We start from the raw sequence: 24650 nt of genomic DNA on the forward strand, positions 1-24650 counted from the left end.
GCTAATCGGAAAAAGAAAATAAAGGTTATTTGAAACATGAGAACAAGTTAATGAGTTGTACAAGTCATTATGTCAAACAGAATTACTACTCAGGCAAATACTTGGTTGTAACTTTTTTTAAAGTATTTTCTTTATATTTGTACACATTTGATGGCAGAAGGAAATCCTTTACCAAAAATTGAGTTCGAGAAACAGAAGTACATCAAAATATTTCAATAATGAAGGATAATTCGCAGAATTGTGCTAAACAGTAGAATACATTTTATATCGCCTAGAATTAACAAAAAAGATTATGCCATTTACCAGTCTTCTTTTTCAATGTTGCTTCTTAAAGCCATATTCTATATCTTTCATGAGCGATCACCCATATTTTATTACTTTAAATTTTAACAAGTAACTTTAAATGAACAATATTATATTTTCCATTTTATCAAAAAAAAAATGTCATAATAAAACTTAATACTCACACTACAATATTTTGTAACCTTATAGAAAACAGCTGTACAATATCAGGAATACTAACATTACTAAATCATCTGATTTTGTATATAAAATTTACTGAATGTAAAAATATGTTTAAAAAAATTAGTTGGCTGACAAATTTTATGTAATATCAAAATAAAAATATTGACTTAAACCTTTTTGAACAGACCAAAATTAACATGAAAAAAGTTTAAATAGAATTAAGTTGATTTAAGTCTTTTATACCGACCTCACATTGTTAGAAAAATATGGTCAAAAAGAATTAAGATGTCTTATGACTTAAAAAGACACAAGTTGAATTAAGACCATATTACCAACCAAAAGTTTGAAAAATTGAATTAACTCGTTTGTGTCACTGCTTGTAAAACCAATCATAATAATAATTGACTTAAACCTTTTATACCATCTGAAAGAGAATTTTTTTATGCATGTTGTTACCATTGAAAAAAACATTTATTTTTTTTACTTAAGTCCTTTATACCTCTCACCATAGAAATAATACTGATGTGCCAGTTCTTTTATCATTCTTGAAAGCAGCAAATAAAAGGTAAGTTTTAAGAGACTAACCGGAGAATAGAGATGTATAAAACACTTGCTGAAAAAAAGAGAGTAGAGTGTTAAACCAATTTTTATTTTTTTAAAGAAAGTCGACAATTGTAATAAATTAGAACGTAGGATCCAGGATATATGTGTAAAAGAATGGTGTAGAATTTCTGTTTTTTGTCTCATTAAAACTTTTTTTTTTATTAATAAATGAGAAATCCATCAACCAGTAACTAAGTAACTGATAAAAAAAATTATACTACAGTATTTGAGTAGACACCAACCTGAAATTCTAAAATTTTTAAAAATCAATCTACGATATTCCATGTATCTTTGATCTGCATATTTTTGAATAAGTCGGTAAATTTAATAGTTTTCTCACAATTTAATTTTATCACAGGTAATGCAATGTATGTATTAAAATATTATTCAATTTTGTATTTATGTTTTATAGTTAACAGCTTGAAAACATTAGAATATAGTACAGGTAAGCAAGAAATACTCACTGCTATAAATTAAAATTGTTATAAAATAAATTTTTAAGTATATTTTAATTACCATTAGTAATTATTTTGGTGGATAAAAATGTAGTAGCTGCCTTCTTAACACCTCAAAAAGTAATATGTTAGCACTCATCAAATTATAAATGTAATATTACAGTAAAGATAGTTTACAAACAATAAGAATGAAATAATTATTTTGTTGATTTAAAAAATGTTTACTACAAAAAGTATTTTTCTTTTCAGAGTACTGCATGAACACATGAACAAGCTTTCTAAAGTTATAACACCAAGTCACAAAGATTTACAAATTCCAAAGATGTATTATTATGAGTGCCCTTGGCCTTCAGCCCAAGCTGATATAGCAGCAATATCAGCATATAAAACACCACGTGATAAGTTATACTGTGTATTTCATTGTTGTACTACTACCATGAATTTATTGTCATTAGCATCTGATCGCAGTGTTCCTGCATCTTATACCAGTTGTAGTGTATGTTCTCATCAAGGTAACTGTACTCTTTATTTAATACATCATACATTTATATTAGATTTGTTTATATTTAATATTAACGAATAACTGCTTTATAGAGTAACTGAACAAAACTCACATTAAGAGAAATGTGTATGAAATTGTTTTAACAGTTTTAGATTTGTTCAATGTGTTGAGAATATTAATACTTCTTCATGCAATTAATTACTAATCTGAATGTAGCCAGATTTTAATCAGTTATCATAAATATATAAAGTAGAACTAGATTCTGGAATGTTAAGGTTAGGCAAATTTTCTATAAACAATGAATATTTGTCAAATTAGACAGGGCTGATAACATTTCCATTATTCACAAAAAAGATAAGATTTTCTATATTCACAAAAGGCAGATTTTTTCTAGGTTATATAGGCTGTTACTAGATGGATTCAGAATTATGAAAACATTATACCCTTTTTTAACAATTTAACAAAGGAGTTGATTTACTCTACATACTTCAATATTCAAGGTTTTGGTTTTAATTACAAAAAAAAAAAGTATTAAAAAAAAACAGAAAAGTTTTGGTGTCCCACCAAAATACATTAACTGATAAAACTATTATTAACCACAAAATCTGTATGAATGACAAAACTCCACTGCTGTTACCGGAGTCAATGATGACTGCCATTACTGTATGTGGATCCCACTAAAGTTGACTATTGGTATTTTTATTTTTTTAGTGGTTAAGTTGTTAATGTTGGATTTAATTAGCACAGTGGTCAATATGTTGGTGAAAAAAAACAAAAAATAAAATATATATATATATATATTTTTATTCCATAACTATAATAATTATACATAGGGGTTCATAAAAAACATGTGTTGATTTATGCATGGAAATAAAATCATCTCTGGGTTGATTAAAATCAAGTTTAATTATCACATCTCTGTAAAGATATTTTCTTATCTGAAATATATGGAAGTATATTTGTAATACTGGTTATCTAGTTATAACGTTCGTTTTTGTTAATGCTGATTTTGCAACTATGAAATATCATTCGCTGAAAATTTATGAAAAAGTCAGTTGTATGATTAAATATGGAATTAGGATTATAAAAGTTAACTTTTATAATTTGTCAAACACTTCATCTTAAACATAATCTGTATTTATTATTAAAAGGGAAAAATTTAATTAAAAAAAATTACAGTAGGTAGGTCTAGTTGATAACCTGCAAAATAAAGAAATAAAGATAATCTTTTTAATTTTCGGTTGTTGATAAGTAGTGGTATGAGTGTTTATTCAGAACTATGTTTTCTTTCATATTGTAGCAATAATTATTCTTTTTTTTTTTTTTTTTTGTTAGTAGCCAATAATGATTGGTAATATTTGTGAAGAACAGATTGATTCTATTTACAAGGTGAACTGGATAATAATTCCTTTTAACTATTTTGATGACAGTGCCAAAATTAACTTTGAATCTTCACTTTTGAGTTCTATCCTCAAATATTATAGTTTAGTTGGTGTCACGATTTATTTTCTGCTGTTGTTCTAATTAGACATGTTTACTGAATACAGTTCATGTTTACTTACAAACAGTTACTAAAATAATCTAAAAATTAATACTCATTTAGAACAGTTTTCTGATTTGAAGAAACTTTCATAATGTTTTACCCCAAGTTTAATTAATAAAACAAAAGTGTCTTAATTGTTTGTAGTTATTTTAGGTAACAAATTTTACTTTGTTTTAACAATTTATTGAAAGTTTCAAACTTCTGAGAATATAAAGAAAAAAAAACATCCGTCAACTTGTAGGAAATACTTTTCTTTTAACATAATATGAATATATCCTTCTGGTGCTGTATTTTAAGACTAATTTATGGTAATATGAACCATATTTTTCGGTTTGGGGAAAAATATCATTTTAAAGAGGTTAGTGATGCTTTTAAAAATTTATATACGTTTCCAACCTGCATTAATATGTTTATTGCAGTTAAGATAAGATTCATATCATGTATATGTATACTTACATATCATATTCTTTTCTTTGTATGCCTTTCTTTTTTAATTCATATGAAATCTGAAGAGGGTTGGGTATGTTATAGAAAGAAAATTTGGAGCTTATGCAAAATAACTGTATTTGTAGCTTTGTATAATAACTCCTGACCCTTATAATACATTTCATGTAGCAAAATCCATGTTTCAGTGTTAAGATATTATATTTTGTAGTGCAGTAAAGGGTAACATCTTTACTATCAAACACTTTTAAAGCAAATGTATGCATTTCCTTTGTTGATTTTTAACCCAGTTTGGATATTAATAATATGTGTACTTATTCATCTTTTGCAAGAAAATTATTTTGAGTGAATATATACATGTATGCCCGTGTCTACCAATATTGATACATAGTAGTACATAAAATTAAGTATAATCTTTATTTACTGTGCTTACAACAAATGTCTTTTTCTACAACAAAATTTTTACATTTTTCTTTTTATAATAATTGAAGACCTCACGCAAAGTCTTACTTAAGTTACATTTGATTCTTTTCTAGAAAACAGTGATTTTTAGTAAAACAATTTAATTGATACTTCCCTGAATCCATAATATTCAAACGTGAATTTCATGGGCATGGACAGTTTTTTCCACAAAATTACTACTAGTTTAACTTGTGAAACCATTCAAATTTAATAGATGTTATTTTAATATTTATAAATCTATTTATTTAATGATGTTATGTAATATTTATAGACTATTGTTATTTTTCCCTTTCAGATATAAAAAGCATAAGTTCTAAGTTTCAAAAAATTGAATTTTGAAAGAATTATTTTGAAAATCATTAATTTCTGTTTTGAAATGAAAGTATGTTTAATCTTAATAATTACACTAAAAATATATTTTATCTTTCATATCTAACATTGAACTCTGTATTAGTTAATAATATTTTTAACAAAGAACTACATAAAATTATCATATAGATCAATAAATAGATAAATATAATTGCATTAAATGCAAAGTTGTAGGTGACCCTACAACTTACAGACAAAAATGCAGTGTGTACATTACTGATGTGGCCATGAACGACACAGGTTTGCCAACCATAAGGAGAGAAATTTCCCAGCGATCTTTACTTTAGATATCCCTCATATTTTTAAAATTGTAAAAATGTAAGAAAAACAATCAACAAGGTTACACACGCATAAATATTAACTGATTTTTTTTTTATAATTTATAATTTCACATAAATTAATTAAATTTTTACTTTTAAAATAGAACAACTTTCAAGTGGTTGAGAGAAAATATCAACTAAAAGAAATAGTATAATCCATTAAAAAAAAGTAAACAATAAATAGAAATGAATTACACTTTGACATATCAGAAATGGTTCTAAATGGAATATTACAAAGTAACCAAAAATGTCTAGTCCCTACCAAAGTCAATAGAAACTGTGATTTCAAGACAAAATTGCAGAATTGTAGGCCTGGAATGGACCACCAGCAGTAGTACCATCTGGAGAGTATACTAGTGATTGTGTTTGTGACCACACACTTATAAGAATTTTTCTGTGTAAAAAATATTTAGATTAATATTTAATTTTTTATTTTGTTCTTAGGCAAATCCTCCTTCTCTTTTATCAACCATTCAGTATATTAACAGTTTTTATGGCAGTCGTCTGGAAGGTGAAGTTAGGTATTGGTGGGTCCAGTTCTGCTCAGCTATTGAATTCATTAAGACCATGGATTATGTTGTCAGTGATTAAATTATTATTTACTATGATTAAATATGTTTAATGAACAGTAGTGTATATATATATATATATATTTTTGCATTTAATAATATCTGTTGTTTTTTTAATGCATGCTTGCAATATATGTATTGTGGTATACTTAAGGTAACTTTATTGAAAAAGAGCAAGTAGTGAAGTATATATTTAGTAGTGCATTTATAGTAACAGATACATGCACTCTTTTAAATTTAATAGTTGAGGTTTTAGTGATAAAAGTATTAATTTCTATTTAAAATTACGGTAATTTTTTTCTTTAAAAAATGCTACTTGCTTTACTTTGTATATTTATAACTGTAGTTATTTAAATGTATTATGAATTTTCTGTATAACAATTTAACTTTAAGAATAAATAACTTGTTATCAATTTATTTCTCTTATCAGTTTTCACAAATAAATTAATTGAAAGATGACATTTTTACTTATTCCATTATAAAGAATAAGGGTCTTATTATATTAATGTAACTTTTCTGTTTTATTGTAAAATTGCAATAATTCTTGTTTTATATAGTCTGTTTATTATTATAAAAACTCATAATGATATTTAAGTAAAATAATTTTTATTTTTATTATTTTTAGTTATAATTGAACATAATATGTAGTATATATAAAGTTTTAATAATTCTTATAATATATTTATATAAATTTTTTTTTTTTTTTAATTGTGCATAATGTTATACACAAGTATAACATACTGATTAACTAAATTGTTTCTTTTATTGTTAAAAAAAAGTTTAAGTAAAAAACAATGGAAAAGCGAGTTCATAGTTCAGTAAAACTGCGGTTTAATTATTTATTCTAACAGTATTATGTGTCGCCCATTTATTCAGTTAGGGAGAATGGGAGCTGATAAAAGTTTTATAATGTATATTCAGTTATTTTAATTTTAATATTTTATGAACAATTATTTGAGCTTCATTTTTTTTTATCAATAATTTTTTTTGACTGATTAATATATCATTATATGATTGAATTTTATTAAAACAGTGGTTATTGGTGAAAAAATTCATAACTTTTTTTTAACAAATTGTGATATTAAAAAGAAAAAATTAAAGAGAGAGTTAGTTCATTGTAGGTGGGCCCAGGGATGTTGTAATAATTAATGATAAAAATTCTGCAATTTTATAAATAAGATGTGTACATCTGTGCATATACACATCTACATACATATATATATATGTGTGTGTGTGTGTGTGTATTTTATTAATTAGGGAAGCATGTTTTTCTTAATGTAAAACAATTTTATACTGTTATTCAGGACAGTTTAAGTAAGTTGTATGCTCTTGATATTAATAATTTAATTATCTTTCTAATACATCTTAACAGTTCAGTTGTAGTAAGTCATATTATAAGGTAACTAACTTGTAAGTTTACATTCAGTTATTTATTTAACAACTAAATATATGAAGCTTTTCTTAAATAAGGTTTAGTTTTTTATTGCAGGTATGTTTTTAAAATACTAAGTGGTTTATTATTTTTTCTTTGAAGTTTTTATTTACTTCAAAACAAATCTGCAAAAGTAATTTCTGCTTGTCAGAGATAATTATTTTTATAAAAATTATCCATAGAGTTATCAGTAAGAAATTAGGAGCATTCGTATGAAAATGCATTTCTGTCATCCAAAATATAAGTCTATCAGCTTCGTAAAATCTTACGTTTGATAACTTAGGCATGTTTTTGTTAACTTATTTAAAATTTACTTTTTTTTATAAACTAGGTGTTAGTCATATAAATAGTATTCAGAGTAACAATGACTATCATTCATTCATTATATATAGTGCATTACTAGTCGTGCAAATGTATGAACAGAAATACATAATTTTTTTTCTTCATTTTTGTTCTTGTAAAACATAAACCTTTTTTATTTACATAACCTTCAAGATAATACTATATAACAGCCTGCTAAGAAAATATATAATTCTTTTGGTTTTGCTACTTATTTTTTTGTTGTTAAAAGAAGCACCACTGGTAATTGTTTCTCAGTAAATGACCAAATGTGAAAAATGTATAAAATGAAATAGAATGGTCTGAATTAATTTTATATCTGTATTTACTGAATGTTTCTTTATTGCCATGGGCTCAAGTTTTAAGGATAGTTTATGGATTAAGTTTTTATTAAATTTTTTTAATATAATTGTTCTACCAGATCAGGAATTTTTGTTACACAAAAGCAGCAAATGTCACTTCTATTTCAGTCAGGAGTTAAACAGTTACCATTATTTACTCTTAAATTCAGAATAATAATTGTGACAGTTGACAAAGAACATTGTATTAGCTGAATTTTCTTTTTCACCAATCTAAAGTTTTCGGTTTTTTAATTAATTTTTTTTGTGATAAGAGAATTTAATCAGGTTTGAAGGAAAAAGTATTAAAACTTTTCTTGTACTAAAGTTAGTGACGCATCACTCATCATTATTAGATTATAATGATCTTCATCTGTTTGTTTTAATATTAAATCTATGATGAAAAGTCATTGAGACTAATTGTTAAAAGTAAATAGATTTTTTTTTTGTATAGTAAATGAAGGTTTAAAAGAATATATAGACAGTTAAATAATTGAGTTAAGAATGTGACAAATTATTTGTGGTTATATTTTTGTAGTTAAATTTTTTAATTACTATTTTACAGTACAATGGTGCATTTTAAAAAATTTATGTTGTATTTTTTAAGTTAAATTTGTACATTGTTGTAATCATTGTTTTATTGTGTTATCTTTGTTTAAAGATTTTTTTTGTATGTTGTTATGTTTGTTTTTATTTTCTTTTTCATTTATTGGTCATAAATGATTTTTAAATTAGTTTTTTACAGTAATATTTGGTTTATAATTAGTGTTGAATATATGTTTGTATATTTTAAATAATTAATGTATTTACTTTTAATTATTCTGTTTCATGAGGCTTTTCTTTTTGTGGCTGCAATGAATATTAATTTAGATCAAAATATTTTTTCTCCATTTTAACCATTTATATTGTTATTTTATTATATCAATAAATTTATTCAAACATGCAATCCTTTTCCAAATAGGATTTTATTTTTGGCAGTGTTAAGTTAAATGACAATTTTTTTTAGTTTAACAAACCCAATAAAAAAGATGCTAACTTGTGATTTTTTTTATTTCCACAGGTGTGTTGTATTAGTTTTCTTTCATTTTTTCTAAATGGTTTATTAATGCAATAGGGGTATTTTATCCTTATTTTCACATCTTTTAATCTCAAGCAACATAGGGTTCTAAATGTAAAATCTAACAGAATATTATTTTCAAATTTGTTGAGAGCTATTATATAACTATTATCAAAACAATAATTAATATTAATTCTCTTTTGTAAAAGTTAAAAGTGTCTTACAGATGTATCGATTTGATTATTCTGAAGCTCAGTCTGGTCAAGAATAATTATGATAATAGAACAGTTTTGTTCGTCATATTTTGCTAATAATAATTTTGAAGGAATATGAATTACCATTTTGCTAGTATATAAAAAATTATATCTCATTTATGACCTTTAAATAATGCATTTATTAGTAAAGTTTTTGAAAGAATAATATTTATTTATACAATTAAGTAGTATATACTATTTTAAAGAGCATAATGCTTACATATGTTAATTAAATATTGTTTTTTTTTTTGTAGAATTGATAATTTACAATATTCTATTTATTGTGTGTGTGTGTGTGTGTGTGCGTGTGCATGGGCACATGTGTATGTATGTACAGCAGATTGTCTGGCAATGCTGTTATATAGCAATAAATACTTCATTTTTAAAATATATTTATTCTCTTTATGAAATTATGAAACACTAACATGATATTTACGGTTGGCATTTGTTATTGTTATTTTTTTATGTAATATTTTAAGTGCTTCCAACATTTAAAAATATAAAAATTATAATAGCATTCCATGCAATAAGTGTAAATAAAATATTTATTATTATTTTTCATTTATTTGCAAATTGTTTTATCAATAATTGGTAAAGGGATATATTATTAAATTTTTGTTTTTAAAATAAAAGTAATGAAACATGTAAATTTAAGTATAAAACAAATGGATTTATAATGTACAGTAAATATTATGTAATATTAATATAAATATTTTATTTTTTTATGCGTGGATATTGACATTCAATATTGTGTACAGAAATTGTAATTTTATTATTGTGTATTCATATTATGTAATTAAAATGAAAATCTGTCTTTTCAGTAGGAGCAATTCTCGTTTGATTAATGATCTTTGGAGATAAGATTGATATTTTTTTTTAAATTAATTTGTCACAAATTTATCTTTAATGAATAATGAAATGTAATAATAGACTAGTAGATTTTATCATAAACTTAGAAAGTTTTATTTCTCTGTATGCATGTGTATATAAATCTGACATGAAGAAAATTTAAGTTCTGGGTTTTTGGTTAGAAGCATAATTATAACCCACTAATTACTGTTAAAAAAGAAAAATGTTATTAGCATTTGTGTCTGAATTTTAATAATATTATTTCAATATGCATATCTTGTGTAAATTTGTGTTAAAAAGCAAGATTTGCTCTAATTAATGAATAATCAGAATATTTATTTATTCTTACATTTAAATTGCTGAGAAAGTACTTCTAAATAATGATATTTCAAGAAATAAGTAAATAGATATGGATAGAAATTATTTGTTAAATTTATATATTTCCTATCTAGTAAATATAAATACTGTCAATTTTTCCTGATAGTTCACTGTGCTTTTTTAAATATAATGAATTGTAAAATTAGGTAGTTTATAACATTATATTTTTGCTACATAGGACCTCCAGATGAAAGGCCGAGATGCTACCACTTGTGCTATGAAGGCTGGCATGTGTCATTTAACTAGAAGCAATGTTTCATAGAAACAAGATGGATTATTATAGGCTGTTACGTAAGATTAGCATAGCCAATGTAGCTGCATAACAATTCTGTAAGATTTCTGAGCAAAAAAGATTGGTGTTTATTAACATATTTTAAAAAAAAGTGGATGTAGGATTTCCTGCAATACAGATGTATAGATAATTATACACATTGTTGGCACTTCATAGACAGAATGACTATGCTGCTTGAAGTAAAGTCTAGTTAACTATCAGGACTTATATGTATCATATATTCATGAAAAATGTAGCAAATAATTTATTGCATTGTTACATAATATTGTCGTTTTGTTAAATACATAATATAGTAAATTAAATTACAGATCCTTCTTATTAAAAATAAACTCATTCAGTTTGTTTATTAATATTTAAAATTATTTAATGCGCCATACAAGTAATTGTGTATTATTTATTATGAAATAAACTGATAAAAAAATAATTATAATAATACAATTAGATGTATAGCTTTAAAAATTATATTTTTTTAAATAAAATTAAAAAAGTTAATAGAAAAAGGGAAACAAATATTTTTTTGTGCCTTGTAATTAATGAAATAATAAAAAATTATCTCTTGTATGAAAGTATTTTTTAATTAACATTATAATTCTCAATTAAAACAAATTTTATTTTTAAAAAACTGATTGTACTTAATGTATATTATAAAAACTCAAAAGATATTTAATATTTTATTAAAAAGTCATTTGATATTAATTCTTTGAAAATTAGTAATGTTTATTCTATTATTTGCTATATTATTTTAATAAAAAAAAAGAATTATTAAAGATTTAGATGGTAGTAATTGCTTGAAAATATGATATCTTGTATTGTAGGTACATTTAACTTGTTGAAATGTAAGATAAATTTGTAATCATCAATTCTCTCTCTTTCTCTATGTATATAGTCGAAGTAAGCTTTTTTTTGTTTACAGGTATGGCAGATTCATCATTAATAATGTGTAGATATATATAGTAGTAAATTTTATATACAGTTTTATATAAAACTGTAATAGCTACAGCTTAATTGAATTTTGTATAATTTTCACATAAACCATCATAATTAATTTTTTTTAAATTATGTATTGATAAATGTTCTGTTTGACTGAAATGGAACTGATTTGGAAATTGATTTGAGATGGAACAGAAATGAAACTATTTGACTTCATTCGTTTACAATATATTGATGCAGCAGAACAACTCCATAGTCAAAACTTATTGTAGTGATACTTTTAAATTTTTGTTACCCTTTTATATAGCATTTAGTCAAGGCCCTCTTTATTTCCCTTTTTGACGTCATGTCTTTATCTGGCCTTCTTCATGCTTATTTGTTATTAATGGTTGTACTTATCTTTTAATTCTTATTTATTACCTGTTTTCAGTAAATTGAAGTTCTTGAGAAGGACATCTGCTTTATTGTTAATCTGTTCATTGTTTAAAGTGAATTAATTTCATTAACATATTAATTGGGATATATTCTTTTATTAATTAATTAACTGTGTTGATAATTTAGAATTTTGTTTTTTATTTTAAAGAAGCTTAACTTTTATAGCCTTAACTTTATAACCAATTTTATATTTACTAAAGAACTGTTTAATTGGGTAAATTTACTCACAGTGTTAATTTCTTTTTTATATGTAGGTTTCTTTAATGGTAATTTATTATGTAGTCTCTATCTATCATCTATCTAAAAGTTTTTTTTTTTTAAATATTCAAAATCTGGATAATTTCTTTTTATTGTTAGGTCTGAAATTTCATCTGAAAAGATGAAATTATTAATTTTTTAAAGATATCAATAAAAGAAATAATCTAGATTTTGAATTTCAAAACTCTTTTTTTTCATCGTATATTTAATGTTATGGTAAAATTTGTTCATTTCTTACACAATTATTTTTCAGTATTTCTTTTTTTGATAACAAATTTAATTAAAAGTGGATGTACTTTTCAAGTACTATACTGAACTGAAAATTTACAGAAAATAAGTAAAATTAAAAGATAAGTACAACCATTAATAACAAACAAAAATAAAAAAGTGTACAATAAGTTTTGATAATGGGTTTCAAATACTTCTACAATAAATGAATGAAGAAGCTAAGAAAAGTAAAAAGCAGCACCCAATAAACTGTACCTCATGTTCACTTAATAAAAAAAAAAACAAAAAAACACTCTTTCTTATTTATTTTTATTTCCTATAAAAAATATAGTTTTACCTTTTATTATAATAATTAAATCGTATAATTAAATAACATATTTACAAAACTTTATGTACATTATCTATACAAAATATTATTTAATACATATCAACAGTTTTTGCTGCAATTGGTGGCAGTATGTCCATCTTAATGTTGTACTGTTGATCTAGTCCCAGGTATGTATCTGACATAATGTATAGTGTAAGTACATGACGGCCTAAAACAAAAAGAAATTGTCATTACTCAGTTTATATACAAAAAAAATTTAATTTACCTATATCAAAAATGTCAATTACAAGTACTTTCATTTTAATGCTTCAAGGGTATTGCATTAGTATGTGTCTCAAATAAGAATATCCTAATTTTTTGAGATTATGGCATTTATTTAAAATGTTGTTCACTATCTAATTGTGTTTAATGCAAGTTAACCATTCTACTGAGAGTTTTACAGTTAGATGAATGAATATTCAATGATATCGATTACTGAAATGAGCTGGATCCAATTAAACATACAGCCTACAATTCAACAAATGATTATAATAACCGCTGTAGATGTAAACAGGATTTTCAGAAAATATATATGAACAACCACATAAAACTGCCAAAAGTGAAAATTAAAGAAACATTCACAACAAAATATGGTGACACATTCTCGTCCATATCTTTTTATTTATGACGACATATATTTATCAGTATCATGAACCGACAAGCAAAAATGCAAATGCGTTTCAATTTATTACAGACTGGAGATTTGTAAGCTGAGGTTACATCACTAAATTATTTGATAAAACCAAAATTTAAAATATCTTTCATCCCCTGTAACATAAATTACAATGAAATGAGAAAAAAAGTAAAATATCTGTTGCTGCTGGAGTTGTAAATAGAAGCTGTTGTGTTGTATGATGTGTAACAGGCATTACTCTTTTCAATGCAAGCAATTCTTGAGTTTCAATACTGCCAAGTACTAGGAACCAACCAGGTTCTACTGCTTTAGAAAATTTAGGTGCATGTCCTTTTCTCTCTCTAGAAATAATTTCAATAGATATACAAGTTTAGAAAAAATAAATAACTAGCTTTGTTTTAAATATGATATGCTTAATAAAATAAGCGCTCTAATAAATTATTATAAACCTGAATGTACATATAGTGAAAAACTGGCAAGTTTTATGTTGAAAGATACATTTTTTATGCAGCAGACATTATCAGTTTACATATAATTAATCTACAAAATTAATGAATCTTTACCATGAATTGATTAACAATTAATTAGTAATTATTCATTCACATTTTTAAAGAAAGGTTTCTAATATAAATAATTATTACTACGGATAATTTTGTTTTCAACAGCAAGTTGCGTGTGGTTGAATAGAATATATCACACAGTAATTTTAATTACTGCAGCAATATTCTGTCATTACCAAAACAAACAACTTAATTAAAAAGGTATATGTACAGGACTAATCATCACAGTATACGATGATATTGGGGGATGATTGTATAATGTCATGATTTAACCTCAAACTTTTATTAATAAGATCATTTTATCTTATCTAGTGGTCATTGGTAACCAGATAATCATGAACTCGCTTCACAATAATGTTTAGATGGTTTCAATATTTTATGCACTTGGAATTTTTAAACTAACCAAAAACAGCAGCACTTTTTTCATACTACATATTCCTGCACAGTTAACAGAGATGGCACAGGGTTAGACTTGTCTCCTCAAGTATGAGGAAACAATACTAATCAAGGAAAAAAAAATTGCAACAATTGACATAACTGTAATAACAGTATGTATGTCAAAACTCTTAAAATCAACTTGTACTGCTTTAAGTTTTAGATTAGGAAAAGTGTCTTTTCTGTATAGTTATAATTACAGACAACTGAATTAGGTAAACATTATTAATGTGGACTCTCTTAGTAACTCGCTAGTTTTATTAATTAGTATAGAGGTAAATCTTTAAATGCTTGTGAAAAATTTATTTTACCTAGTTTGATTTAACCTAATCATTTTAATGCAAAGTGTATATTCTTGATCAGCATGAAGAACAGTAGGAGGTCCTTTATCATTTCTGCTAATTTTTCTGTCTTTATCTTCTTCTTCACCTTCCCAACAGCCACGAACAAAAAACTGTAATTTTAGATCAGGTAGTTCTCTTATCACTTTATATATCTAAAAACAAAACAAAAGAATTGATGTAATATATATAAGAGATATAGTAATAAATTAAAATGTAATGATGCATATAAAAAAATGTGTGATGTCTTACATTTTAGGCGAAAATCAAAAAAACGATTATAGAATTTCTTTAAGATAGAATATTTTCAATTGAATTAATTAAAAACATTGTACATAGAAATCCTAAATCTCAGAATATTTTAAAAATATGTGGGCTTATTCAATTCAAATCAATAACGTTAGAAAAAAGTTTTTTCTTCGCTGAAATAGTTTAATATCTTTTTCTTAGATATTATAATAATGCAGTAAAAACTGAGAAAATACAGAAATTAAACGTATAGGATGGTTTAAAAATAAAACAAAATTGGGTAGTTTACATACAAATATATATTTTTCTTAAGTCAATACTTATGACCCATATTCCTCTACACCAATATATTGTATTTTTTATAATCAAAAATCAATTTGAACAACCCAAGTACAGAATTATAAATCAAATGAAGTGACTTTTTTTTTCTTTATTCCAATAGCACTTTCACAGGATCCTGCATCAAACTAGATTTTTAGAACACATTAGAAATTATAAAAACGGTAAACTGGGTTTATGTAATGTTACCTTATTGATAAAAAATATTCTGTATCTGATATTCAGAAAATCAAGAAATTTAATTTAAATAATAATAGTAAAAGTTTGGACATCTTGGAGAGATTATATGTATAAGCAAAAAAGAATTTCCAACTTGATCAACTTTCAGACAGAATATGAAGATGACACTCTTATAAAAGCAGCAACTATCAGAATGTATATAAATAATTTCAAATTCAGTCAGTAATACATTGGCTAGCCAGATTCATGGTATACATTTTCTAATTATTTTATTTTAAAATTTAATTTTAATTCTTAATTGACATCATATTTAAATACATGTAGTTATTTTTATTTAATTGACTTCATGTTTTGTATATATGATAGTAATTTTAATCTTTTAATTTTTATTCTAAAAAAAAAAATTGTTATGTTTGATATGTAATTTTATATACAACTGATGATGCGGGATCCCACAAATGTGCTATTGGAATAAAGAAAAGAAAAAAGTAAGGTAAGGGTCATTTCATTTACTTTGCAATTCTGAACTTGGGTTGTTCAAGTTGTTTTTTTATTATAAAAAATATATATAACATTACAGCTAAGAGAGCGTCTGCATTTCTGCAGTCTCACTTAACTGTTTTATGATTTGTCAAGAGGTCTGCTTGACTAATCACGAAACAAAAAAATTAAGAAAATATACAGCGACATAAAATACTCGAGTAGCCCCTGACCTTGCTTGTCTGATTGAATTGTGAATTGCTTATGTGGTAACTCTTTGCAGGTTGAGAGCTGAATATTTCATTGTGTATATAAAGTGCTATACAGATTTAATTTAAAGAAATTGCCATCTGTTATTGTATCAATTTAAATATTATTACATTGGAAAGTTTCTATTCACATTGGTATAAACATAGTCCAAACGTTTAATATAATAAATAATATTTTGTAGTAGCAACTAACGCATTGCTATCATTAATCATTCTACATTATTTTATATCAGGAGCTAAACAAAAATAGGTGGGGGTTTAATTAGTTAGTATGCACGGCTACTGTTAAACAGTTAATTTTAAAAAATAATTTTTTGTGTTTATGAATTTGGTATTGAAAATTTTAATAAAAAATAAAAATTAATATAAGGTAACACACAACTTATGTTTTACAACAAAAATCAGTGTAATCATCATAACATAGTTGTGCACAACCACAGATAAGAATTGGCATACACAGGAATTATGCAATTGTTTTTATTTAAGTCTTGATACTTAGTTACATGGGAAAAATAGTAATAAAAATGTAAACTTAAGTAAAATCAAATATAATACTGCAATACTCGTAGATTAGGAAATCGAGTTAAGTCTACAATAGTACCTGCAAGAGTAATGATAAGTCAAAACCTATTACACCACAAAATTTAATAAATTACACATCAAACAAAAACTAAAGATCCTTTATACTGTTTTTAAATTAAATAAATTACACTTATTTTAAATATAAATAAAACGTTCACAAAATGCTATGTGTATGGTGTTCATGCATAATACTACCTGAAAATAAGAAAGTAGTTACAAAAAACTAAGCCTGATAAAAGAATTTCATATTTGAAATCAGCATGAAAAATACTATAAGAATCAGTTATTCACTCTCATTTAACAAAATCATTGTTGGATGGTGTAATCTCTATCATAAGACCACAAGATGTGCTTAGAAAAACAAAAAAGAAACAGATATTTAACTAAATAATAATATTTACTAAACTGTAAACATTTTATAAATACTTACCTGCAATATTCTGATTGCTTGATCAAGAACAGATTTAAGATCTGTGTAATAATCAGACATAGGTAATGGTAGGCGTGAAAAATGAGTTTGAAATAACAATAATGCTTTTGTGTGTGGAGAATCCATTGTTAATGGGTCTACTGGCAATGGGCAATCCTTGGCCAGTTCACTGCAGAAAAACAAAAATCCAAGTAAAAAAAATTTTAAAGTACTGAAGAGACAAACTAGAGATAAATTTGTGAATATTTAGAACAAAAAATATTAGAAATGTTGCTAACACAAAATGAAATCAATTAGTAGAACTATATCTAGTAACCAATATGAAACATGCAACTTACATCACCAGAGCAAAAAACAATTAACTATAATTAATTAGTAATGCAAATTAATAATAATTATGTAAAATTAGAAGTAAACATAATTTTATACTTAATATGAAAAAAATAAAATAAAAATAGAAACAAAAAGTTGTTCAATAAGAGCTACCAGGTATTATCCAGTTATGCTTGTCAAGTGGTAGCACTGTTTGATAGTTGTGTTCCACATATATCATCTTTTAGTTATGCAGTAATACGCAAAAGAATAAACACATCCCTACCAGAGTCAGACATTGTATTTTATATTCGTATTGTATTTTTCATACCGTATAAGATTTCAATTCCATATTCATACAAACAAGCTTCAAGCTTAAAACACATATTACAAAATCACACTTCAGAACTTTGTAATTTTTTTCAGTCCACATAATTTGATAACAGATAATGCCTAATTCCTGGGAGTTAGGCATCGCATTGTGAATGTTATGTTCAGCACTGTTTTTTACATAAATTTAAGAAAACATGATCTGTAAAAGATGTACAGCTTCCTGAGTGACTTAAAGGGAAAAATATTGTACTGGTTAATAAAAGTGTTGCTGAAGATCCAAGAATGTTAATTCAAAGCTGTTAGCAGAAATTAGGCACTACCGAGACCACTACATGATAAATTAAAAAAAAATATTTGGCTTTACAATCATACAAGGATCAACTGACACAGTAATTAAGCCCAGGAGACTAAAGATATCATTTGCTAGTTGACTGAATTCTTGAAAACAAAACAGCTTTCTACAAGAAAATTATTTTTGGTGATGAGCCCATTTTATTAATGAGGATATTAACTAGCAAAATTGTCGCATTTTGGGCAATGCATATCCAGCAAAAATAATGGGCTGAAAGCATTATCAAGTTCTATTTTTTTTTGAAAATGAAAATGGCTTTCAGAATAGATTAGCATTAATAAATCAATGAAATTACGACTACTGAGAACAAAGTTCAGATGCATAATTTTCCTTCAAACAGTCATATCAACTGACCTCCAAGATCATACAATTTAACACCACTGTTTCCATTTCCTTTGGAATTGTGTGAAAAGTTAGGTACACGCAACAATCCATGAACTCAAAGATGAGTTAACATCTAATTACATAACACTGAACCACAATTGTGCTCAGATGTTACTGAAAATTTTGATAAAAGGGAGGCCATTTTATGTATCAATCATACTACAGAGTGATTTTTTAGTCCTGTTACCCAATTTTAAATGTAATTTAAGAAAGGGAAATTTAGGTGGAATAAAAAAATATATTTGTTACATACAAAAGAGATATAATAAAAAGCTATTACTTACATAATTGTTAAAGAATATGCTCAAAATGCCCACCCCTTGCGGTTATACACGCACAGACTCTTTTCAGCATATTAGCAGAAACCTTTTTAAGAGTTGCATTGGAAATATTTGTGATTAAGTCTGTAATATTGACTTTAAGTTCATCAATAGTGTGAGGATTGTTTTTGAAGGCCTCGGACTTAATATAGCCCCACAAAACGTAGTCAGGAGATGTGAGGTCTCCTGACCTCACTATTGGCCTCCTATTGGAGGCCATAAGTCCTTGCTTATTATTTGATCATCAAAGAACTCTTGCAGAAAATCCATGGTTTCTTGAGACGTGTGGCATGTAGGACGCCGTCTTGCTGAAACCGGCAATACCGTTCTTGAGGTTCCAGGAGGGACATAAATTGTCCCTCCTGGAACTTCAATACTAGTGATACCAATAGTTAACTTCAATACCAGTGAACCAATTTTTATTTTATTTGTACCGAATTACTTGTCATTCAAAGGGCTTTCCAATGAGGTGTCACAAGCTACATAGTCTCATTTAAAAAAAATTTTCACAGTTTTAATCCACAGATTATGATTACTTCAAATGGTTTAAGTTATATCACGTAATTTTATAGTTATTTTTGTTGAACTGAAAATAAAAAAAATACAACCCCAAATGGTTTTTCACACCTACCGAGCGAAGGGGTAGGCGAATTTTAATTTTCTTTTCACCAAAATTCATTATTTTTTTCGGGTTGTCAATTAATGTAGTTAAATGTTATCAATGCCATTTAAGATTTTTGAGTTGAGGTAGGTGTAGCAGAGGGCTGGGTTCCAACCCTACAAAAATAATTTTAAAAAAGTTTCCCCAAGAATGATATACATGCCTACAAACAAAAATACAATGGGACTAATAGCTGTTTAATAAATGCGTTAACTTTTCAAATGAACATCTGGTATATGTGCTTGTCAAAAACCTTAGATCTAAAATAGTTATCATAGCAACATTTCAAACAAAACAAACATTGTCACAAGCTAAATTAATCCATGAAAACTTAAATATGTTGTGAATGTAATTTATAGTTAAGTAAATAAGGTAACTAACCTAATAATAGTAAAATTTCTAAAATAAGCAATTAAAAAAAAAAATTTACTGATTACTGATTTACTGATTACTCATAACAAGTGAAATTCAAAGAATAACAAAAAATGTTGAAATATATTCTTATTAAATGAAACTGAACAGTATTATAATTAAGTATATAAAATAATACAATATTATAAAATATTTTCAGATTTATATTATACTAGAAATCACTTCCATGCACAGTAGTTTTGTTTGCAAAGTGGACATCCTGATCCTGACATTTTACCATCTAAACAACTTCAGATCAGATTTAGTCTGTAGGCAATAGACCCTCCACTCTATGAAAATCTGTTGAGATCCACAGTAAAATATGAGCAAGGCATCAGTGCCAATGAGACCAGCAAAACAATGTAGGTATCAAAACACACCCTTGATGCATTTCAATGTAATTTTTAAAAAAACAAAAGTATTTTAATAAAATAAATAAAAATTCAACTGATTTACCCATTGACTTGATCTTCATTGTGCCTGACGGGAAGTTGACTATATTCAAATGCATTACAAAATTCTTCTAGCAATTGTTCGAGAGTTAGTGACGAGTTTAAATGTGATCTGAAATGTAGCATTGTTAAATGTGATAAATAATAATATGATGCAATACGACCCATTGATGTAGCAGTCACTCCTCTTCCATCCTAAAAAAAATAACACTATAAAAACAAAAATGACAATATTGATAACTACATAAAGATGTTGATCTAACTGAATATTTAATTCGTTTTAATAATGCTATTATAATTATTGTTATTATTATTACTACTTTATGTGTCTTGGTAATGTCTCTTTTAAGTTTTATTCATTTTTTCCTCGGATTACTAAGAAGAAAAAACTTTACATACATTATAAAGTTTCTTTTTTCATAATTTTATTTATGTGTAACATTATATACACTTGTGAAGTAAATGTAAATGTAAATGTGAAGTAAATCATGTAAATGGATGATATTATAAACTTAAATATTATATCAATAATATAAATAAATAATAATAATATAAATATTATATTATATCAAGTGCATAACAAATTGTTCTGGGATAAGATTTATTATATTGTTATAAATTAAGAAAATCGTCTTCTGCACAAAATTAAATCAGTGTGAGGAACATCATAGTTACATTAAGTTCGTAAATTATAAGCGGTGTTATAATGAGTATTAAAAATGAAAAATGTGTCTACTTTCATTTATATAGATTACCAAATCTTTTAAATAAATTTGTTTGATGGTAATAACATTGTACTCATTAAAATGTTTGTTGCTGGGATAACATCTTGGTTTTCCAAGTGCTGCTTTAAATATATTGTTTTGTATTAGAATATTTTATTAAAGTGTATGTTAAAAACACCACCTCATGCTCTTATCTCTCATTGGAGTATAGATTGTGCATATTCAGAATAAATGTTTTTAATTATATTTTTATATTTCATCCACTGATTTTATAAAATTTAAAAATTAGATATTTTAAGTTTTGACAAATAAAATGCTTACTTTTATTATTTCATTATTCTTAAAATTTTATAAATATTTTCAATAATGATTTTAGATATTCTTAAAAAAACATTAGCTAATGAGCATTAAAATTAAATTTTTATAAATAAAAATTATATTTAGATGGTATTTTTTTTATTTATTGAATTACATGCAATAAAATTAGCCTCTTCATAATGGTTCTCTCATTTTAAATATCATAAAAATAGTCTATGTATGTATCTTAGTACAGTTTTTGTTAGCTAATCTTCTTTAAAAACAAAATATTGACTCACTTAACAATATAATTACCTCCGTAATTATATTGTTAAGTGTTGAAAAAAGTATTTTTCTCTATGTGGCATACATTGGCACAGATGGCTATTCTTATGTCAATGTCTACGAATTGACAGTGACATTAATTTACCTATAATCAATTTGTGTGATTTCTTATAATTCTAGTACATTAATTAATATATTAATTTAAATATTTCCTGTCTGTAAAATAATGTAAATACAAGGGGGGCTAATCAGAAAGTAACTTCATATTCGTTACTTAAAAACCAATTTATTACACACAGTACATCTTATAGCTACTTTTCTACATAATTGCCATCCAAATTAAGACACTTGTCATATCTGTAAACAAGTTTTTGTATACCCTTGTCACAAAACTCTGCCATCTGTGAATTAAGCCAAGTATTAACATAATTTCTCAACTCTTGTCATTTTCAAAACGCTGCTTCCGGTAACCATTTCTTCATTTTCAGATAAAAGTGATAATCAGCCAAATAAGCCAAATCAGGGCTGTATGGAGGATGGAGGATGGACTCCCATTTGAAACTGTTGATTTGGCATTGAATGCGTACTGCAGTATGCACTAATGAAGGAAAACGATGCTGAAACTCAGAATGCCACTTTGTTTTGTTTAGCCCTTCTCAATTTCTTCAATGTCTCGCAGTAAGTTTCAGTATTAATTGCCATGCCTCTTTTCATAAAATCAACCAAGATCACACCTTTATGGTCCCAAAAAACTAATGCAATTAGCTTTTTTGAAGAATGTGTTTCACGGGTCTTTATGGGTCTTCAAGGAGAACTGGTATACCCCCACTGCACTGATTAAACTTTTGTTTACATGTTAAAAATTTAACTCATATCTCATCGCCTGTTACAATGAGGTAAAATAGCGATTTGAAAATGACAGGAGAGTTGATAAACGGATAAAAATAAATAAAATAATAAATAAACCGATAAAAATAAATGAAATAATGGATAACTGAAATAAAATGATAATTAAAATAATGGTTTATTGCTACAATTTTACAACAAAATGGATTCAGTTTCTTGCTTCAGCTGTGATACTAAATATGAGATTTCCATATAATATATAGCAATATAATATAAGGTTTCCATAAATAAGAACTAATAATTATCTGCATCATATTTTAAGGAACATAAACAATTCTAATTAAATCTCAACTACATTTCTTTTTATTTAGGTAGTACCTAAGTAGTTTGTACTACCTCTCTCTTAATGATACAGAATTTTAATATAAATCTGTTATTTTTCATATTAAATTTTCTAAAAAAATCTTTATCTAGAAAACCTGAATAATGGTAATTAAATCCTAAATATGCATTATATAAGGATAAGTTAATTGAATAGTTTGAAATAAGAATTTTAAAACAATTGGATATCAGACAATTTTTTTGTAGTTCTCAAACAAAACCATCCAACTAAATAAGACTTCATACAACAAATCAGTAAAAAAATGCAATTAGTTGTCATAGTTAAAAAATGTTATTATAATAATTTAAATTTCATGTCAAATACAAACATTTGCATTCTGCTGTACGAATGTTGCTAAAAATAAGCAAACCTTTATTAAAATGGTTGCTATAAGAGGAGGATTATGATTTGTGACTGCTCAATTTTAATTTTAATCCTTTAGTACATAAAAGGGTTTGACAAAAAAGTGGTATATAATTAAGGTACCAAAAATTCTGAACTGCTAGAACAAAGAAAACTGGGAGAAATGTTAGTACTTACTACAAATCTTTTAAGTACAAAAAAGTAAATAAAAATCTATATTTAATAAATATTTAAATATATATTTTATGTATAAAAATAAAAAAATATATATTTTGCAGAGTAACAACTTATGATATGTTGATTAATCCAACTTCCCTGAAAATATTAGAAATAAAAATTATAAACATTATTTAATAATATAGCATCTTTTTAAAAAAAGGAATAAGTTTCAACTAACCTCTTCAAAATAAATACAATGAGCATCAGAAAGTGTGTTTAATGATTTTTCAATAAGAGATGATAAAAACATATTAATATCTTTTGGTTCAAGTGTTTCTAAACCATAATAAGATGGATTTTGTAATAATCTACGAGAGAAGTAAGTCCATGTCAGATAATCTAATGCTTCTTGACGAGTCTTAATAGATCCAGCAACAATTTCAGCATTTAAATGATCAGGTAAAACAGAAAGTAAGCTAGATTCAACAGGAAATGGCTCGTATAAAAACTTTTTATAAAAGTTCTTTTTCACATCATGAACCTGCAAAAATTGTAAAACACAGCTATTACTACAGTTTTAAAATCAGTGTGTTTTTAATAACTTATTTACTTCTTACACTTTATCAAATAACAAATGTAAACAGCCAATTTCAGGGCTAACATCAATCTATTAATAATAACAGATACTACTAACTATTACACAAAATAATAATCAAAGATAAATATAAATAAATAAATCCAATCATAGATATACTTATTTTTAGATATTAATAATAACTAAACATGAATATTTTACATAATTTGCATATACTTAAAAAATAAATATTAAACAAAAATTGAAGGTTACATAAGGAATCTAAATCTCTTAAGTCCTTTTCACTTAATAATATGGTAATTTGATTAATTATTGATGGTAATTATTAAAGTAATTTATATTATTCCTACCAATAATAAATTTTTTTATATATATTTTATAATGG

At 25.5% G+C, this 24650-nt stretch overlaps 2 protein-coding genes across 3 annotated transcripts in view; one reads left to right on the forward strand and one right to left on the reverse strand.

Moving 5' to 3' along the window:
• Positions 1-11187, forward strand: part of LOC142319708 (GTPase-activating protein and VPS9 domain-containing protein 1-like) — a 34481-nt gene extending 23294 nt beyond the window's left edge. Inside the window, exons 2-4 of one of the 2 annotated variants that reach the window (XR_012755257.1) lie at positions 1773-2035; positions 5608-5742; positions 10558-11187. Coding sequence is in view for 1 of the 2 variants with exons in the window: in XM_075357284.1 (XP_075213399.1) it covers positions 1789-2035; positions 5608-5648 (288 nt within the window). In the remaining variant the exon portion in view is untranslated. Of the gene's footprint in view, positions 1-1772; positions 2036-5607; positions 6100-10557 lie in introns of those variants that run through there. The other variant, XM_075357284.1, reaches the window with a different exon arrangement.
• A 1627-nt stretch (positions 11188-12814) lies between these two features.
• The window catches only part of LOC142319709 (activating signal cointegrator 1 complex subunit 3-like), a 40389-nt gene continuing 28553 nt past the window's right edge, over positions 12815-24650 (reverse strand). The window contains exons 13-17 of the mRNA XM_075357285.1: positions 23909-24211; positions 20618-20808; positions 17389-17557; positions 14830-15014; positions 12815-13058 (exon numbers count right to left, since the gene is read on the reverse strand). Coding sequence (XP_075213400.1) covers positions 12989-13058; positions 14830-15014; positions 17389-17557; positions 20618-20808; positions 23909-24211 — 918 coding nt within the window. The 3' untranslated portion in view covers positions 12815-12988. The remainder of the gene's footprint in view (positions 13059-14829; positions 15015-17388; positions 17558-20617; positions 20809-23908; positions 24212-24650) is intronic.

This window comes from Lycorma delicatula, chromosome 2 (genome assembly GCF_047948215.1).
Source record: "Lycorma delicatula isolate Av1 chromosome 2, ASM4794821v1, whole genome shotgun sequence".
In the NCBI taxonomy this organism is placed as follows: domain Eukaryota; kingdom Metazoa; phylum Arthropoda; class Insecta; order Hemiptera; family Fulgoridae; genus Lycorma; species Lycorma delicatula.